This window comes from Barbus barbus, assembly GCF_936440315.1.
Source record: "Barbus barbus genome assembly, chromosome: 7".
Lineage (NCBI taxonomy): Eukaryota > Metazoa > Chordata > Actinopteri > Cypriniformes > Cyprinidae > Barbus > Barbus barbus.
This window is the reverse complement of record NC_136735.1, coordinates 14,872,686-14,893,802: the sequence shown is the minus strand read 5'-3', so window position 1 is coordinate 14,893,802 and position 21,117 is coordinate 14,872,686. Positions and strand designations below refer to the sequence as shown.

The window sequence follows — 21,117 nt, the reverse complement described above, 5'->3', positions numbered from 1 at the left end:
GATTAATGGAATGACTAACAATTCTGGTTAAAGTGTGGTTAAAAATGCCATTGCTGTTGTTGCAATGCCAAGGCTTGCATGTTCTCAGACTTGAATGTTTTCTGTAAGCATGCATTTCCATGTGCAGTAAAAATCAATGCATTTTAACTATGGATTGTTTTGAACTATGCAGTACATGCAAGAATGACGGGCTTTATAATAGCTCACTTACATGACCTCAAAATAAAGTACATATCAAACACGCACACAACAAACAAAACAAATGAACAAGTACACAAGTGTCTTTATTTACGCAAGCAAGTTTGTTCCTACAGTTTGAAAAGAAAAAAGCCACTGTCAAGCTGTTGGCACATTTATGTACAAAACCGGTTAATTTTACTGCCTGCTACAAAGCATTCTCAGTGAAAGTACAAAAAACTAGTATGTGGATAAAGCTGAAAGCAATGTCAGGGTAATACTGGATACGCAACATTATAACAAGAATAGGTTTAAGACATGGTTCGGAAAAATCATCACGAACTAGAAAAGGACAAAACTCAAACACTACAACCTAATAAGATATTTAGCTTAATATTGTTAGCGTAGCAACTGTAATACTGCACATTTAGAAAAAAATATAATTGACCCCAGCAAGACAGTCATAAGTGTAAAAATCAAAATAAAGGATTTTTTTTTTCCTTTTGAGTTAAAACTATTATCATTGGATGCATAACCATGCCACAAATAACAACTATATTTATGTTTTTACCTAACACAAGTTTCTTTTGTGGTTTTTAAAAAAGCTACATGACTAATAAGAGTACAGGGACTTAACGCTGATTCCAAATGCACTTACACCAAAAAACTCACAATGGTCCATAAGTGCACAAAAACTAGCTTGTTTTTTTATTTTTGTTTTTTTTAGACACCGACAAAAGTACTGCAAATGTAGGGCAACTGAAATCGGCAAGACCGAGCCAAAACACTGAGTTTGGAGTAACACATGCTTGTACATCCATATCTTTCTTGTTTTTATTCGAAACGTGTTCGAATGTCATGTAAATACCTTGTTTATTTAACCTTCCACAGTGTTTGGCAGAGTCGTTGCAATCAACTTTTCCACTTAGATTTATACTTCTCCGATATGAACGACGATCTCAAGAATATCACCTAACACTGACTGCCGAGATGTCTTTTAGAAACTGACATGAAATGTGTATACATTTAAAGAGATATATACAGTTCAGAGGAATGACGGAAAAACCTGTTTATGTTTGAATACTTGCATTTAAAAAGTTAAAGCTAAAACTAAGCAATAAAACACCTGAAAATGTTATTTGCATGTGAGAGTATGGCTTGCAATGGATGAGAGAAAACATATCCGTAGAGTTTCCCAAGGCAAATCCGACTTGACCGCTCTAGCTGATTCTTTCTCGGTCCTTCTTTCCCAATCAGCAGCCATCTCTGTCAAAGCTCAACAAACATTACTAAGCACCAGTGTCACACCTTCCATTAATACTGCGCACAGATAGCATATACAGTTAGGCCAAGCTACAGTATAGCAGTAAAAGTCACTTTAAGGTACTTTTTAAAATCCCTGGCACTCCAAAACTGAATTTGTTGGAAAAAGAATCTGTACATTGTTTGTGCTGTTGCTGCTATAAGTGTGGCAGCTTGAGCGATTAACCTGTAAATCATAAGTTACAAGTTTGGTCACATTTGGTTTTTAAAAAGTCTAAAGCAAATCTAATGACTAGCCATTTATAGGGTGAGCGTAAATCATCGGCGTGTAATACAAAAAGGTGAAAAGTGTTCTGTAATCCCTTTGGCTAAACCCAAACCCCCTAACAAGACCCAATGAGACCTAAACGTATGTGGTACAAAAGAGAAGTCACTCAACTTGGTGTGTTTATCAGGTTGTGCTCTCAAACACGTCGACGGAAAAGGGAGGTAGAGGAGAAATGAAATCAGAACAAGGACTAAGAAACAAAATCGAAATCCTGGGTAGTCAGAGACGTTGCAATGGAGACGATAAGCACGTCCCTAGACCAACATTCTGGGTCACACCCGTACATAGCAAGTGTTACAGTTATTTACCTCCCCATCCCATCCGATCCCAAACCCCTGGAAACCATGGAAATTAGACGTAGTTAAGTTTCGTTTATATGTGTCTTCAGGGAAGGGAAGGGCATGCTTGTGTGTGTTGGTGTGTGTGTATACATATTTATATGTGTGCGCTTGAGTGCGTGCTTTATGTGTATGCGTTCAGACGCTCTTTAGAGCGAGTAGAGTGGATATCATGAAGCTCCTGCTCCTCCTTGGACTTGATGTCCTCATATTTCTGCATCCGGCAGGCGTCCTTCACGTAAGCCCAGTTAGCCGACAGCACCATCAGGTAGTGCACCTACAGCAACACAGGGGTTAGAGGGGAGGGTTAGTGTTAGTGCTGATGACCCATCTTTACTCAAAAAAAGTATTACTTTGGAGACTTTGAGGGCGTTTAGTGGCCCAGTTTAGACTGGAGATCAACAAAATCTGTTATTTCCACCGTCAGATGCAGTCGTGACTAGATCAAGCTGAATATAAGCCAGGTTAGTTGGTTCATTTACACAGGTTATCGCTTGTAACTTGTGGGTTAACTTGGGGAGGTGGGGGAAGGACAGGGACTGAAACAATATTGCAAATGGAAGAGCCTGGGTGTCATTTTAATCAAGCCAATTAAGGGACGTCGTTATGAAAGTCGCTGTCGTGGGTGATGGTGGTGGGGCCCTTGGTGGACAGAGAGTGTGTCGGGATGTGGGGAGGGACACCCCAGACCGGAGTTGGCTTCAGAAACGCGTGCAGTACCTCCCCGTGCTCTTAGACGTCAGAATGACATGGTTACGGATGAGGACAGACACTGCCACCACCTATCACAGTAGCCAGATCATTGAAAAATAGAAAGGAAGAAGGTTACTTGCTGCCTTCCTAACTCCTGTTCACTCTCAAACTTGTATGATTTTCTTCTGTGAAAAACAGTATGGGATGTTTTATTCATGCTGAAAGTGAAAGGTGAACGAGGGCTGACAAGCTCCAAATAAACCCTTTGATGCCTTTTTATTTACTGATAATCTTGTTCTTTGCCCAAAGCGCTTAAATGTTGTTCATCCTTTTGTATATTTGAATATGTGCATCAAAAGAAATCAGACAGCATCAATGGTTCTTGTGGGTCTTGTAACCAATTGTGATGTGCCAAATTTATTTCATATTACTCCATTTTCATGTGTATTTTTAAAGAATACAAATGAGAACCATGACTGAAGGGAAAGACTTACAATGCCCTTTAGGGTGCATTTTTGGAGCCTTTAGCCACCATTTACTTTCATTGTATGAAACGCCTGTGTTTGTGATAATATTTTGAACAACAGAATAAAAAATTGATGCCAAAATTTTCATTTTTGGATGAACTATCCCTTTAGATTTGGATGGTTCTGAAAATTATGGTAAAATGAATGCACTCCCAGGACAAAAATGGCTCATGTAGTTCCATTGCAATGCCACAGTTGCTTCTTTTTGCTGAAGTTCCTCTGTACACCAATGGGTGGCGTTATTGCTGTACAAATCAGCAAACTACAAGTATGCAGCAATGTTCCCTGAAAGGTATGATGTAATTATATAAATCAAAAGAGTACAAATTATGATCCAATTCTGTAGACCCTTTGTTTCAAAGTACTTAATGTCCAAGCTGTTTTCTCATTTCCAAACCATTTTGGAATGCAATTAACTCACATAAATGATGCCAGACTGTTGCCTTTGCAGAAAACAAATGCATTGTGCTTTTTGTAAGGAAGCTTAAGCCAAAGACAAAAGCACAATGCCGTGCAAAAACACTTAGTGTATTGACTGCATCAAATTAATTTGTTGCTATTATATTTATCTTCTACATAAGCTCTTATATTAACCAATGAAAAACAGCTTTCCAAGGTTCAAACCAAAGGGTAGAAAAGCTGCCTCACAGAAAATGGTGTCTCGCAATCACTTATCGCCGTTCCAAACAAGCTCTCCTTCCTTCCCTCTCCTCTTCTGTTTCCATGGCAACAACACCTCCTGCATTTTCAACTATGAGTGTTCCTCTCTCTGTCTCCTTCTCTCTTTGCTCACTCACTATTTTGCAAGAGGCCTTGGATGTCAATTTCATTTTAGACAAGCTGTAATTCCAAACAAGTAATTGATTTCTATAACATATTTGCTGTGCTTAGATTTCATATTACCTCTCATGCAGGTGTCAGTGCATTCATAGAATTAATGAAACTCATAAATCAATCCATATTTCATTTACTGCCCTGAAAGGAAATTTAGATTCAGGGAAAATTCATACAATGCAGAAACAGAGCAATAAAGAAAGAAAGAAAGATAGAACGTAAGAGACAGCAGTGGAAAAGCTCACCATGGCAATAACGGCTGCTCCAGCCCCCGCAAGTGCGCAGACAAACAAGTGGAATGTCAGATCCAGCTGGAGAAAGAGACAAAAAAAAGTCTCTGAAGAGGAGAAACGTGGATGGTTTTCACTGACAAATCATTAAGAAGTACAGATAAATCCAGGGCCAGATTTACTAAACAAATAAATAATGGTGCAAATACTGGTAAACTGACTACCATAAATCATAGTAAATCACACTGCACTCTCCATAAATTTGGTGCCTAAAAGGAAAACTCATATGCATATGCTATAAGGTCAGACTCAAAAATAACCCACAACTTTTCACCCTTATCAGAAAAACCACATGAACTTCACATGCTCAATCACATGTGAAATATGTGAAATGCATGTGAAACACATAAAATGCACATGACACTCTTGAAAATAATTAATGGTGCTAATGTGTGAAACCCATGTGAACAAATGTGGACACGTGTGGGCAATATGTGAACACATGGGTTTCACACATTTACACAATTAAAATGTTCCAAAACCACATGCTTGTTTCATATGCGTTTCACATATTTCACATCTGATTTTAACATGTGTTTGAGCATGTGAAGTGCGTGTGGTTTTTCTGTTAGGGCATCACTAATTTATCACTGCGTGTCTTTAGTAAATCATGCTTGTGCAAGCTGTAAATCTGGCCCTAGATCTTCAAAACGGTCTAAAATGATAAACTCTGGGCTACTGTGACATCTTTACTATAATAACAATAATATTGTGAAAGCATAGCATCCACTGGCATATGAGTTGTGGTACTGTCCATACAAGGAGCTACACAATCTTGCAAATAAATATTACATTTTAAGTATTACATATTTATATGAAGGAATCCCCGCTGCACTGTGTGAATTCAGACTTAAAAGCATGGAAAGGTTCACAATTTATTCATATTCTCTCTCTCACTCCCAACAATTCTTTTATGCCATAGGTCGCTGACTGTAATGGCAGACTGAATTTAGATGAAGGCCATCAGTCAGGATAAAATAGGCCTTGCTTCAGAACTGCCAACTGACCTCATTAGATTCACACATCTTGAGGAAGTTCTCGGAAGCAGTGCACAGTCTTTTCTCTTCACCAATGGACACAATTCCTGCAATTCAAATAAAGTAAGATGCTGATGGCAGATTCATTAATAATGCATTCATTAATAGGTATGTCAAAGCTGGCATTTAGTGTTCAGTTGTAGTCAAGCTTAGGTCATTTTATTATAACAGATCAATTGTGGTGATTTAACAATGTTTTATGTTGCAATACTTTTTTAAAATGGCCTTATTATATTTTAATGTCATAACGGTGCTTCCAGCAGTAATGATACACCATGGTGTTTTTTAATATGTTCCAAGAGTGTTTAATGATATCTTAATAGTGTTTATATATGTATTCTGTCATTTAGCTGTTGCAAAAAAATATATAGTTTTTATAATAAATGAGTTATTTTTCAATATCCTCTGCTCTTGGATGTCTAATGCATGTTGCCTGTTGCATTCAATAATTACTGCACTAAAACATTAAATAAACTGCCATATAAAACAACTTCTAAGTTGTTTTAAGTAATCTCAGCCAGCCCTACAGCCAACTAGACTTGGCATTCGCTGCTTACCTATTCACTTTAGTAATCCAGATGTGCTTGAATCTGACTAGAAAATACTAGGCAGCATTCCTATCCATAGATCCATATTTTATTTTGCTGGCTAAGTATTTTGTTTACACCAGTATGCATAGAACATGAGAAATGACTGAAAACATGTCTCCTTAGAAGCTACGCACCAAACTGACGCAGGTCGAAGCAAAGGTTGAAACTTTCCATCAGTGTGGTGTTCTGACAGGTGTTCCAGATGTTGAAGTACATGAAGACTGGCAGGGAGGTGAAGGCTGTAACTCCCAGCCAAGCCAGCATGAAGATGTAAGTAAGCATGATGAACTGAGGAAGACAGAAAGAGATAAGTATGTGTTTCTTGATAACTTTCAAGTATTCTCAAACTATACCATATGGAATTAATTAAATACAAGTGATTTATACTGCAAATGTGGCATAGAAGTGCTTATGAAGTGGAACTGATGTGTCTTTACACACTGTATAATGCTGCTCAGAGGTGGCATAAATACATACATAGTAATTACAACTGTATACTGTACTACTAGGGCTAAGAGCAGGCATAATTTAGTCTGGCTTTAATGCTATATTTTGTCTTCACAATCAATTCTGAGCTTGCACAGAGCAGTCTTAACTTGGGTATGTAAACTCCATAACTTCAGTAACTCAAATTTAGGAACCCATGATACAGCGGTGACTTTATCAGCCATTTGAAGCACTTTCTGATACTGGAATTAGATCACGTCAGACATCTTTTTTTCTATTTCCATAAAAATCATTATTTTCAAGTAGTGGGGGGGGGAAGTCGTGGCCTAATGGTTAGAGAGCTGGACTTGTAATCCAAAGGTTGCGGGTTCGAGTCTCCGGCCGGCAGGAATTGTAGGTGGGGGGAGTGAATGTCCAGCGCTCTCTCCACCCTCAATACCACGACTGAGGTGCCCTTGAGCAAGGCACCAAACCCCCAACTGCTCCCCGGGCGCTGCAGCATAAAATGGCTGCCCACTGCTCCGGGTGTATGTTCACGGTGTGTGTGTGTTCACTGCTGTGTGTGTGCACGTTGGATGGGTTAAATGCAGAGTACGAATTCCGAGTATGGGTCACCATACTTGGCTGAATGTCACTTCACAATGTTCTGATGCCTCATTTAAAGGGATAGTTCACCCAAAAATGAAAAATGTCATTAATTAACTCTCATGTTGTTCCAAACCTGTAAGAACTTCGTTCATCTTCAGAACACAAATTAAGTTATTTTTGATTAAATCAGAGAGCTTTCTGACCCTGCATAGACAGCAAGGCCACTGACACATTCAAGGCCCATAAAGGTAGTAAAGACATTGTTAAAATAGTCCATGTGACATCAGTGGTTCAACCTTAATTTTATGAAGCTCCTGCATCAGCAACACCACAAGTATGCATCTTGTGAACATGCGTCACAAGAGTGACACAGAAAAGAAGAATTTGTTTAATAAAGTAGTAATTTTTGTTTGATGTCACATGCACTGCTGTCTATGCAGGGTCAGCAAGATTTCATCAAAAATTTTAACATGATCTAGTTAATGACACAATTTTATGTTTAGGTATGTGATTTCCTTTAGTGCAAACAATTTTTATAATACTGCGCGAGTAAATATAATTTTATATAATATTCTGTGGTGGACAATTTCAAGATCATTGCTTTTTGCATGATATTACTTAACATGCCCTCCAGCTTGTGCATTAGTTCTCTGAGATGGGTGGTTGATCTTACCCAAGCACTGACACAGCGCCCACAGGTGGTGATCTTAAAGTCCCCATAGAGATCCCGAATGGCCCCAGTGGTGAAAAATCCCTCCACCATCAGCAGAATACCATAGACGAAGAAGGCTGCTGCCACTCCATAAATCACATATTTAAAGATGTCAATCCTAAGGAAGCAAAACAAGAATAATTAGTCATTTTCATAAGAAAAGAGTGTCTGTGCTTATCTTGCACACAATGGTAATTCAATAAGGTAATAGGAAGTATACTGGTGTCAAAGTTTTTTGTGAAGAACCTAATTCACTTGATTTTGTGTGTAGATTAAATTCAATTATACGGTCTCATTTTATAATTTCAAAGCCTTATTTCAAAGCATTTGGTAAAAGAAGAAAATGGCTGAAAAAAATGCTGCTTCACTGCCACTATTCCTTCCTCCACCCACTCATTTATTTCGTTCTATCCTCCATCCTGCTCTCCTTCCTACCAGTAGAGTTCTGGTGAGCAGGTGTGCTTGGCTGATCTGGTGCGATTTCAGAACACTTAATTCTCTAAATGGGACCGATGCTAAAACCTAACATGGTAGATCTTGTGTTTCTGTGTGTATCACTGTTCTTTAGAAATATGTGTGTGGGAAAATGTGTGTGTCGAAGAAACTCCCCTCAGTCTCCACTCCTATAAGGCTGAATTATGTAAACACGAGGTTCAATGAATTAATTTACAGGAATTACTCTGTATTGTCCCTACAAATCCTTGTGCTTCCACGTTACCTTTCAAAAATCATCAGCCTTCTAAAAATTGCTTGTAAAGCTCTCATTATGCTCATTATCACCTTTGAAACACAGGTGCATAAGTTCAGATCAATGAGGCCTACAATACAATCATTTACTTCCGAAAGAAATACAAAACTTGTGCCAACTGAAAGAAAATAAATGTTTAATCAACAAGAAAAGCTGATAAAATGATTGAATCCAACATTTGGTAATAATATAGCATAACAATAAATTTATAAGCAATTTTTGTAAGTCAGTGATTTTTGACTGTGTTTCAGTTAGTATTACATTATTAAGAACTGGTGACAAATTGAATAGATTCATGTACAGTATTTTTGAAGTAGGTTGATTAATGGCGCATCAATTGGACTCAACACAGAGCACAGCCTGACTGTATGTTTTTTTTTTTTATTAAGAATTTGGTATTGTGACACTCACATGGTAAAGACATCCAGGGCATCAACAGGCGACCGAACAACATCAAAATAGGTCTGCAGGATGGTGACCGTTCCAGAGAGAGCCTCATGACCACAGCCACAGAAGAGCGCCACCCCAGCGTACAGCAGGATGGTCGCGATCAGAGAGGCATAGGGAATCCCACTCAGGCATTTGAGGCAGCATTCAGAGCACCCTGGGAACAAAGAGTAACAGTCAGTCCATAACTGCTATAAGAGCAAGTGTGTATAACAACAATAGCATTTCTTTGCTATCCATATATGTGACTCTGGACCACAAAACCAGTCATAAGGCTAAATGTTTTAAATTTAGATTTATCTCAATTATCTGAATAAATAACATTTCCAGTGATGTATGGTTTGTTAGTATAGGACAATATTTGGCCGAGATAGAACTATTTGAAAATCTGGAATCTGAGGGTGCAAAAAAAATCTAAATGTTGAGAAAATCGCCTTTAAAGTTGTCCAAATTAAGTCCTTAGCAATGCATATATAACAGTAGGAAATTTACTAAATATCTTCATGGAACATGAAGTCGATAATTTTGACCCATACAAATGTATTGTTGGCTATTTCTACAATTATACCCATGCTACTTATGACCGGTTTTGTGGTTCAGGGTCACATATGCCAATTATGTTGATAAGTACAGGTGTAGAGCTGCCAAAGAAATTCAAATCAAGTAGAATCAAGGGAAGGCTTTAAAAATGTACTCAATTAGGTATATTGTTGAGTAAAAGTATTTAAAAAAAAAAAAAAAAAAAAAAAAAGTTGAATTTGATTAAAATTGATTAAAACAAGGTGGAAATATATTCATAATTTGTAATATATTATGTATAAGTTATATATATATATATATATAACAGACATGTATATATATATATATATAATGTTTATGTACAACAGATGAAAATTCTGAATTACAGTCCTGTCAGTCCATTACCTAACTCAGAGTGGTAACAGTTTAACTGGATGAAAGTGCAAAGCAAATTGTATTTGCACAGGCCAAGAGAACATTTATTCCCACACAGGTCACAGGAGAGGAAGTTTACTGTGACTCTAACCAATCATAACTGCCACAGCTGAGAGATTCATGGACACAATTCAACAACACACAAACAATATTGATTGCAAAATTGCAAGTAGAGAATGGAACCAGTGGTGGCTATTCTGCAGCACGGTGCAGCAATGATTTATGGGTTATCATAAACAAAGCCCACCAGTACAGGAAAACATAAAGAGTGGATCTTCAGAGGATATTCACTATTATGTATATGTATAAGAAAAATAAGAGTCCTTATTGTGGAACTCAGTAAGTCAAGCAGGCTAAATGCTCACAGCACAACCTCTTAAACCTTCAAGCAAAGATTTAATACAGATGATACAGCTGAAGCTGAACACTCGCGGTTCTTGAGCTTACATCCCATCTTCCCACTGAGCAGAGTTGCTATTGGTGCAATGGCATTGTATCTGCTTTCTCCTCACCCCTTGTAGCTGCGCCACAGAACCTGCTGTTTACAGGAGTGTGGATAATGTGTATTTTGCAGCACTGACCCAGCTGTTACAGGGGAAACAGACTTACACCTCCATTACACCTTGAGAAGAGCCTGCAGCTCTGAACACAGTATAAATGCTCTGGAGAGCAGGCAAGCATTACTGCATCAAAACACGCATTATGTAAGCCTGACTGATTTTTAGTAATGCGCCGATTAAAAAATTATAACAATATTTATTTATTAAACACATGGTGCATTAGTACTGGAATTTCAGTCAGTGCTCAAACATTTCATATGCATTGACTGTTCTCATTTAGTTTTGTTTTCAGTTCAAACATGAAAATGTAATGTCAGACATTATACATCATTATACGTCAGAACATTTTAAGAACAAAGTCTGTAGTCTGTTCATGGGTCAGTAAGATTTATTTATTGAAAGAAATTAATACTTATTCAGTAAGGATGCTTTAAGCGATGAAAGGTGGCATTAAACTTTAATAATCTTACATAAGGATTTTTGATGAATATAGAGTTCAAAAGACAACCGAAACACAAACATTAACACTCTGTCTGTCTGTCTCTCTTTCTAATATATATATATATATATATATATATATATATACACAGTAGCATGAGAAAGTTTGGGAACCCCTTGCAGAATCTGTGAAAATGTGAATAATTTTAACAAAATAAGAGTCATGTCAGTCACACAATCGTACAAAATGCATGTTATTTTTTTATTTAGTACTGTCCTCAGTAAGATATTTTACATATTTGCATAAAAGATGTTTACATAGAGTTCACAAGACAAAGAAATAGCTGAAATTAGTAAAATGTCCCCCTTAAAAATTTTGGGAACCCTTGGTTCTTAATACTGTGTGTGGTTACCCGGATGATCTATGACTCTTTTTTGTTTGTTTTGTGATGGTTGTTCATGAGTCCCTTTTGTTTGTTCTGAACAGTTAAACTGAGCACTGTTCCTCAGAAAAATCCATCATGTCCTACAGATTCTTAATTTTTCCAGCATCTTTTGCATATTTGAACCCTTTCCAGCAGTGACTGTATGATTTTGAGATCCATCTTTTCACAATGAGGACAATTGAGGGACACAACTTTTAAAAAAGGTTCAAACATTCACTGATGCTCCAGAAGGAAACACGATGCATTAAGAGCCGGGGGTGAAAACTTTTTGAATTTGAAGATCAAGGTAAATTGTACTCAATTAGTCTTTCCCGGGAAACATGCAAGTAACAGTTATTATATAAATTGTAATAATTTATAATATTTCACAGCCTTGGTGAGAATAAAACGTTTGAATGGTATTGCACCTGTAATTTAATAGATTTTGTCCAGGAAAACATTTGTTGTGGCCCTATAGTACAAATTTATTTATTTATTTATTTTACAAATGTCCTTATTTGTATAGTTTGTATTTTATATAGCCTATATTTAATATGTATTTTTACGCTCTACTGCTAGTGTTTAGTGTTATCTGTATGCGCCAAGGGTCTGAGAGTAACACAATTTCAATTCTCTGTATGTATGTGATGTGCATGTGGCAGAATTGACAATAAAGCAGACTTTGATTTTGACTTTGACTATTTGGTCACTCTTTTGGTATTGTATAAACCAGGAAAAACAAAGAATCTCTCTGAAAGATTTTAGGATACATCTAATATTGTAGCCATATTTATGTAATCCACACAAATACTGATTCAGTTTGTCCTTTGTGCATCCTATAGTAATTTACACAAATCCATTAGCATTACTGATGCAGTTTTTTCAGTGTAGACTCATCAGAAAACTATGTCATTAAGATATTCAGAGTTTTTGCTATTTCTTGGATCTCTATATCCAACCGTGAATGCACCTCATTTCAGGCAGATTGACTGTGATATTTGGGAGTGGAGAGGAGTAACACGTTAATTATTTATTTATGCCAATAAACAGCACCAAACTGCCATCCCTGTGGTGTGCTTAAGATGCAGTCAGTCTTGGGAGTGCTGAAACAGAATAATGAGGAAGCCAAAGTCTGTTCTTTGATCTCAGTGGGAAGAGACATGAGATCAATGCTCAGATTGTCAGTGGAAAACACAAGCCTAAACCTGGCTCATCAAGTGCATCCCTCTCATGCCATATGTACCGACAGGAAATCTATAATATTGGCAAAGGTATATTGCTGTATGTACGCTTGATTCAAACTCCTTTAGAAACAATAGTTCAAAAAAGGCTAAAACCATCTCTCTGGCCTCGGATCACAAACAGTTTGACAGTCCATAGTCAAAAATGCCTCAGTGTGGATGTCTGGTTCTTTCACATTTAAAAAGTGGATTTTTTTTTATCATCAATATAGATGCCCTCAGAAGGGAAGTCTGCACAGCTGTTGTCTGCAATTGAAAGTGCATTTAGTTAGAGTGAAACGGTGTGTTTGGGGTAAATCAGATATTGCTCACATAAAATACTGATTTTCATTATACATATACACAGCAAAAGGAAAATAATGGGGAGCAGTGGGTGAATGAACCTATAGGTTTGGTGTGTGGGTTATGAAATAATAGATCGGAAAACAGGGTTGCAACAATAGTAAGCTTGTTGTAAAAATAAGCCTGTATTATTTCAAGATTAATTTCATGTTTCTTATTTGTTCTTACAGTAAAATCAATTCAGTAAAAAAGAACAAAATTGGTCAATTTAGCTAAATTTTAGTCATAATGTTACTAAAATTGTATTTCTTGTCATTATGTGACACCACTGACAGAAAAAATAACGTCACAAATAATAAATGAAGCACTAAAACAGACCTGGTAGAATTAGCAGGCACTTTCACAGGAAAACTAATGGAGGAAGACTATATTGACTATATTAAGGTTGAGAGAGGTGGTGAGCAATTTATAACAGGCCTGAAGAAGCTTGTCTCAGATTAATTGCTTCCTGCTTGGTAGTATATCAGCAAATACTACTATCTGCCTGCTTGTCCACCTGGTCCAGGAGATCAGAATCAGAAACCATTAAAATGATAATCTCCTTTCTTTCCTTATACAGCCTATCTTATGTTTAGTCCAACAGTTATTATAGTTATTCAATTTACAATAATAATAATAATTTAAAATATTGCATCATTTGTTTTCTCATAAAAATATATATTTTATTGTGTTTGTCCAACAAAAATCAAAAACCATTTGTGTGGTTTATTTAAAAAAAATTCTCAGTCTGATTTAATATTTAAAATGGGGTAATATAATTATACTAGAAATGAAACTTAATATCCAAACATTTAATTTGAAAATACAAACAGATTAAATTATTTTCAAATGGAATGAAACGGAAGAGCAGCCCAAACCTCAAAAGCACATTAGAAAGGCCATCAAAGCTGATGAGGAAAAATGATGTAACCCAAAAATAGACACCACACTTCCATTCCAGATGACTCGTTGTTTCATGCTCGTGCAGCACTGCTGGAGTAATGTAGGTTTACAACTGGAACACCTGTCTCATTTCCTCTCTGTCCAATGTCTTTAATCCACTGTCAGAGGAGTGAATGTGCCACATCTATCAGGATAACAGCAGGGTGGATGTGAAAAATTATCATGAGTCACTTCTCTCTACATTTTATGGTCACATCGGATTTGGTAAAGCATCTTGTACCTTCAACCAATGTTCCAAATGGATAGAACCAAACTTGGAATGCTTAGATTTCATATGTGGGAGTTTAAATTAAACACACCAAAGGCTTCGAAGAAGAAATTGGATATTTGCCCTATTGTTATTCACTGGAAAACAACACTGTCTTATAATAACAACCCTTATCCAAAAAAATACAAACTACAAAATTGTATGTACAACATAATGGAGAAGCAGCCCAAACCTCAAAAGCACACAAGAAGACCATCAATAGTGATGAAGAAAACTGATGCAATGATAAAATACATTACATTTAATTTTGTCACCTTTTAGAACTACACTAGCATATAGCCAACATTGTAAAAAATAAACAAAAAAACGAAAGAAAATTAGTGTTTTTTCATTACTTTATCTGGTAACACTTTATTTCGATAGTCCACTTTAGACATTCTACTAACAGTAAGCAACTACATGTCAACTAGCAGTCATTAGAGTATTAGTAGACTGTCTGCTTAACTTCTAACAATTTATTTTGATGGGTCCACAACATACAACATACTATGAGAAACTTTGTGTCAACTTATTCTACTAACCCTAAACCTAACCTAACAGTCTACTCTGAGAGTTAGTAGACATGTAGTTGCAAATTAATGAGAATTAGTTGACATGTAGTTACAAAGTTACTTATAATTAGTAGAATGTCTAAAGTGGACTATCAAAATAAAGTGTAACCCTTTATCTCAAATTATTTATCCAATTTCAACTTAGAACTTGGTTCTTTAAGTCAGTTTAATTGAAAAGACTTCTACAGACAATACATTTATTACTTTAAAAAACAACAGCAACCAAGGCAGCGACTGAACTAAAGTTTTTAAGTTGAAGTAGGTGGAACTTTATTTTTTTTAATATTTTTTTTTACAGTGATAGCCTCAAAACTAATTGACATTGACTGTTTTATTATTTCATGTGGTCTTAAACATTTTTGTTTATATCCCAGCATCACCTGAAATATGCTGCTTGTATTAGTATTCAGAGACTGCAAATTCACACTGAAGAAAAACTACTAATGAGAATGCAAATGGCTTACAAATGGCTTTTAAATGTGAATCATTAAAAGAGCAATTTATGTATTTTGAAAAGTTTTCATACTATTTATGAGCTAATCATCCTGGAACACCATGATAGCGTTACAAATCTTGAATGGACAGATCGATTGAAAAGCGTAACATTACTCCTGATGCACAGCACCTCTCCTGACAGCTGACAGATCATAATCCACCTCTCCCTTTCTTTAACTCATAAAATATCAGGTTTAGCTGATTCTATGAATGTTGTATGTGTTATAATGCATTACAACACCCTCTCCCTCACTCAAATATTAAACAAAACAGCTCCACAGATGTAGGACTCTGAAAGGCTCTGTTAGCCACAGCCAGCTGCCAGCCTGACCAGAATATGAAGCAGTTCCCCAGCATGCAGCTAATGGCATGTTGAATGACCGCAGATCAACCAGAGAGAGAGAGAGGGAGGTGCTGATGCATCACATCTGTGTAAATGAGAACTCCAGCACCATCAGGCAGATGCGAGTGCAGTAAGTCAATGCTGACATGTATTACATGTTTATATGAGCCACTCAACACAGAACATTCATGATTTATAGTCCATAATCATGATTTAGATTTTACTTTGAGTGGAGTGTGTGTTTGACAGACTGTATTGTGTTCCATCTCTTGTTCGAGGCAATTTGCTCTGTTGGAGAGGCATTACCAGGCTTGATGAATTAGAAAAGATAACAATTAGAAACAAAGAAATGAACCACCTGGGCAACCTTGGTAAGAGATTTCAGCTCCTCACAGAACATCATTTTAAAAGATCAGAAATTAGGACCAACAATGGCTATGTATCTAAACCTGCAAATTTAATTTAAACTTATAAAGCACATTTTCAAATAAAGCACATTTTCCATCCCATATGTTCAAGACAACAAAATTATCCATTCCTGGGAAACTGATGCAAAGTATTAATAATAAAAATTAAAGTTGCTGCAACCGAAGAACCCTTTTTTTTTTTTTTTTTATACATAATTTGTATTAAAACAGACGAAACACAAACTGTGTCAAGGCCAATGATATTTGGGAACACAACTATGTGAGAGAGTTCTGGGAGGTTTGGTACCAAATCATTTTGATGATAGACTTTGGCTCAGGCTTATCAGACTGATTAAAAACAACATTTGAGATGGTGTGCAATGAGATTGGTTAACTAGTAAGTCCAGTTATTCAGTTACATATGTTTAGACAATTCTTGTTGCACATTAAGAAATGTATTCACTATGTGTTTCTCTATCATAGTTTATTCCCATGTTTTCTTTTTTACGTGCACCTTGGCATTTTCATCCAGCATTCTTTATGCAGTATCCCAAAATTTGCATAAAAATAAATATGTTGATGGAAACAGCTTATGAAAAATACAGTGTATATGATAAAGGGAAAAAAGGAAAAATCTATAGTGTAAGAAAATGTATATCGTAGTAGTCTTCATAATGAGTATATGGTTTAAAAAAAAAAATTACAATTAAAAAAAAAAAAGATTATGTAATAATATTTTAGTCACTTAAAAAGTTTAAATACTTTTTTTTTCAATATTTTTTTTTTAGTTTTGTAGTCAATGAAATACTTCTTCAATAAGCAGTAATGTTTATTTATTTTTGTTATTTTTGTCCTATGAACTAATCATAAAAGATACCAAACCAATGCTTTTCTTAATTCAAAACTCTGTTTAATTCAGAAAACACAAACTACTCATCATAGAGGAGGTCTATGAAAGTTATTTTATATACAAATAGTATAAATAAATGGCCAGAAAAAAAAAAAAAGAGTGTTTTCTTTTTTGCTGCAATTCCTGCTTAGTGCAAAGGGTTTTCTTTATCCTACACATGACACTCTATTGCTGTGTGTGCATGTCCGATAGTGAGCTCTTTGCTAACCACAAATATCTGAAATCTGAAACCCCACTCAAAACACATCAGGGACCAGGCAGTGTTTATCCCCTGTTAAGTCTCTCCATTACTATTAAATCAAGCACAAGGGGCAACCCAGAGGGAGGCTTTTATGATGTCATGGACAAGGAGCACAACTCCTTTGACTTAAGACTATATCTATATCTACCAGTAAATATAATTAATTCTATGCGAAGGGATAACAATGCATACAGGTACCATAATGTTTAATGGGTTTGATTCACATGTACAGTATGGGTGGAATACTACAAAAAGCAGTTTGGACTGTATCAGCTGACAATCAAATCCATAGAGGCCTCTAGGAGTGTTTAAAGAGTCTGGGATATTCCTTTAGAAGTATGCACTGCTCTCTGATGCTTGCTTTAATTTATTCAGTTAGTAACTCTTACAGCCATTTCAGCATTAATAACACCACTGCCTTATTGTGACAATGAAGCAAGCAGAGGCTTTCATTTTACACAAAGGGTGCTCAAAGGTGACCAAATAAATTTCTTCACTCCACTAATTGTACAGTGATTGTAATTACTGTCTTATTTGTATAGAAATATGGCTAAACTGTTAAGAATGGCATACAAGACATAACAATTACAAAACTGTACACAGTAATAATATCACGCTATTTCAGTCCACAAATAAATGAAATTCTAGTTGCCTGCGCATCTAATGAAAAAAAAAAACATGCAATTCAAAGGCTTGCCATAAAAATTGACTGAAAAAAATAGGGCATGTTACACCAAATGTCTTCCCAATTACCCAGCACTTTTGCAGGTCATGAATCAGAATACAGACGCTTCATGTTTAGATAATGTTTGTAAATTGGATTCATATTGAATTCATTTCCCCTTTACAAAGGAATGAATTTGGAATCGAGGACTGAAGCAGGCTGCACACGAGTGATATGGTTTGTGCTATTTGCCCACAGGCTTACTTTTAATCACCATTTCTTAAAATGATTTATGGAGAAACTTTGTCAATGAATAATAAGATATAAAATGCAAATGTAAATTAATTTAGCTGGGTAACCAGACTAATACTGAACTAGAAAGTAAACAAAGAGAGTAGAATTGTCTCTGAGATATTTTGTTCTAATATACTGGTTATATAGTTATAATTCATTGTAGATTTAATGCTAAACCTGTGAGAGTATTTTAAATAGGTGTTTCTTTAACCACAGGCATAATTTCATCTATAGAATTGTATGTATTCGAAATATGCATCAAATAATACTTTCAATCATATTGTTATACTGTTGTTCAATATTACTCATATTCGTATTTGCAGTATTATAAATATTATAGCTCAGTTGGAAACAACAATAAAAATATTCTGTTTACACAATAGTTAACACCTTTTTTTCCACCACACTATATATTAATCTCAAGTTTGCACTTCACCAGTAAACTAACTTTTGAACCATTATTAGGGCCAAATATGTTGTTTTTGGTGTTAACATTTTTCCCCTCACAAAATAAATATTAAAAAAGAATTCACTCTGTCTACAATACTATTGTTTACATTTTAATTGTGCTGCATTAGAATAGTAATATTATTCATATTTAAAGACAAAGTTTGAGGCAGGTATGGTTTTAATGATAAAGCACTTAGGCCTGGTTTCACAGACAGGGTTTAGAGTAAAACAGGATTAGGCCATAGTTCAATTAGGATATTTAAGTCTTTTTTTTTTTTTAGAAATGTGCCTTAGAAAAAACACCTGTGTGCAAATCTTGAGATATATTTTAAGATCAGTCAGTTTTTTCAGTTGAAACAGCTCAGATTTACATTTTAGTCTGGGAATAGGCTTAAACCTTGTCTGTGAAACCGGGGGTTTAAGTAATACAAACTGAAAGAAAATGAAAGTATAGTAAAAGAAAATAATGTCAAATTCATATAAGAAAATAAACATTTTAACTTGAAATATATAGAATATGAATGTGCATTATACGCATTAGCCAATGATATACACACAATACGAAAGCAGAGGATGGAGGCATTACATTGCAACCTGCTGGCAGACCAATACAGTACCATGCTCCATAATTCTCCTGGGATTGACAGACATTGCATCTCAAAGAGGCAGGCCTTCATTAAAACCTGCGAATTAGCAAGCAGTCTTTGTGTTGATTGCTTTGTGCACTTCTTATTCTCACACCAAGGTCGGTAATTGGACGGATTCATAAGGGAAGTTTGAATAGAGCCACCCTCTGAGATTAAATTAATTAGTGAAATATATTTAACAAGCTGCTGTTGTGCCATTTGTATAAGAGCAGCTCTTGCAAAATTTATGAACAGTCTGTTCCTTGATGGACTTAATATAATTGCATTCATTACAGACATTATGACAGATACTGAATTTTATGACCTGTAAATGAATTTCAAAAGAGTGCTTAGTGCCTGACACAGAGTAGTCAACAATTTACAGAGACTACGTGCTCAGATATATAAAGCCATAAACCAGGACCATACTTCAAACAAAACAAGACTTTCCCACTTTGGAAGTAAATCAGTGGCTGCATGCATTTGCTGATGATTTGAGGGTCGATGAGGGTAACAATGTATTAATCTTTGCTTTTTCGCCCCCTCTCTCCTCTCTTCTGTCCTTCACTCACATTCATTTCAGATAATCGGCTGGTGAGACAGCGCAGTACTGCCAGCTGTCAGGCATCACAGGCATCAATGCAATCTAGACGGTTTAGGGTCATAAACAAGGGCTGTACTGAACTCAGCTGACATCACCTCAAGAGACACAGTTCTGCAGGATTCAGTCATGCATAAAAATATTTTCCTTTAGTCCTCAAACTTTAGTCACTTCAACAACAACCCAAGCTCACAGCTGAATATATTTTACAAAATATTTCTATTTTAAATAATTAAAAAAAAAATTATGATACATAAAATTATCATTAAACCAATGCTAATTCAGTCTAGTCCAAGCTAGTTATAAATATTAATTATTATTGTTAATAATATTTGTCTGCATATTTGAAATATTTGGGAAACTAATTCATATCTGACACCAATCTATTGCTATATATAAATTAAACTGTAGTATATTTGTGGGTTGCTGATACGTCTGTTGTCCCTTCGCTGTATTCTCCATTGTCTAATTTCCTGAAGTGGTTTGCTTTTATTTGCCCATGTTGTATGGTTGAAGTATTCTATGAGCAGACTCATCTGTTCTGCCCATTAATTGTGGGCCATAAACCAAACAATCTGCTCCTAATTGCCTGCAAATTTCCACAGGCTAAACTTAGAATATCGCCGAAAGGTGAGCCTCATTGTTTAGAATATGTCAGCAGTCCCACGAATGCACTTTAATCACTGGCCTGTTCCTGTCATACAGTGACCATATGTTGATTGTTCAGCATTCAGCGTTTCGTTTTCCCACCAATGGACTCAGATGAGCATACGTTACAGTGGCAAGACAAATGGGTGAGTGAGTCCGTACACATGCAGGAGGCTTCATCCATTATTCAAAAGCAGTGCAGCGCGACGCAGACAGGGGCCTGCCATCACTATCAATAATTCAACTCTCCCACAACAAGTCCCCTCCATTTCTCGTTGTCTTTCCCTTTTTTCTCTTTGTCTGTTTCTTTCTCGTGTCTCCTGTAAATGAAGAGCGTCCACTGATGCACAATGTGCAAAAGCTGTCTATTAGCGCTCCTGACATCCAACGAAGAAAGGGTTTGTCTGAAAGAAGGGTGACAGACAGTGAGGAAGAGAGAATAAAGAGGATTCTGTACACAGACTGGAGCATCACTGGACAGTGTGTCCCTTTCAGCTGGCATGGGACAGATGTGCATTCTGAAGGACACTGATTCACTGTTTCAGATTTCCACTAAATAATAATAATAAAAATAAATAATATATATATATATATATATATATATATATATATATATATATATATAAATATATATATATATATATGCGCACATTTGTTAGTTGTTAGGAGTGTACCAACTAAAAACAGTGATGCTATTA

General features: G+C 35.9%; 1 protein-coding gene across 2 annotated transcripts in view; it reads right to left on the bottom strand.

Moving 5' to 3' along the window:
• Window positions 1-267: 267 nt before the first annotated feature.
• LOC306873165 (neuronal membrane glycoprotein M6-a) overlaps window positions 268-21,117 on the bottom strand; it is a 56,320-nt gene continuing 35,470 nt past the window's right edge. For both annotated transcript variants that reach the window (XM_079422252.1, XM_079422251.1), the window contains exons 2-7: window positions 8,984-9,176; window positions 7,786-7,942; window positions 6,212-6,365; window positions 5,458-5,534; window positions 4,406-4,471; window positions 268-2,383 (exon numbers count right to left, since the gene is read on the bottom strand). In XM_079422252.1, coding sequence (XP_079278378.1) covers window positions 2,231-2,383; window positions 4,406-4,471; window positions 5,458-5,534; window positions 6,212-6,365; window positions 7,786-7,942; window positions 8,984-9,176 — 800 coding nt within the window. In that variant the 3' untranslated portion in view covers window positions 268-2,230. The remainder of the gene's footprint in view (window positions 2,384-4,405; window positions 4,472-5,457; window positions 5,535-6,211; window positions 6,366-7,785; window positions 7,943-8,983; window positions 9,177-21,117) is intronic.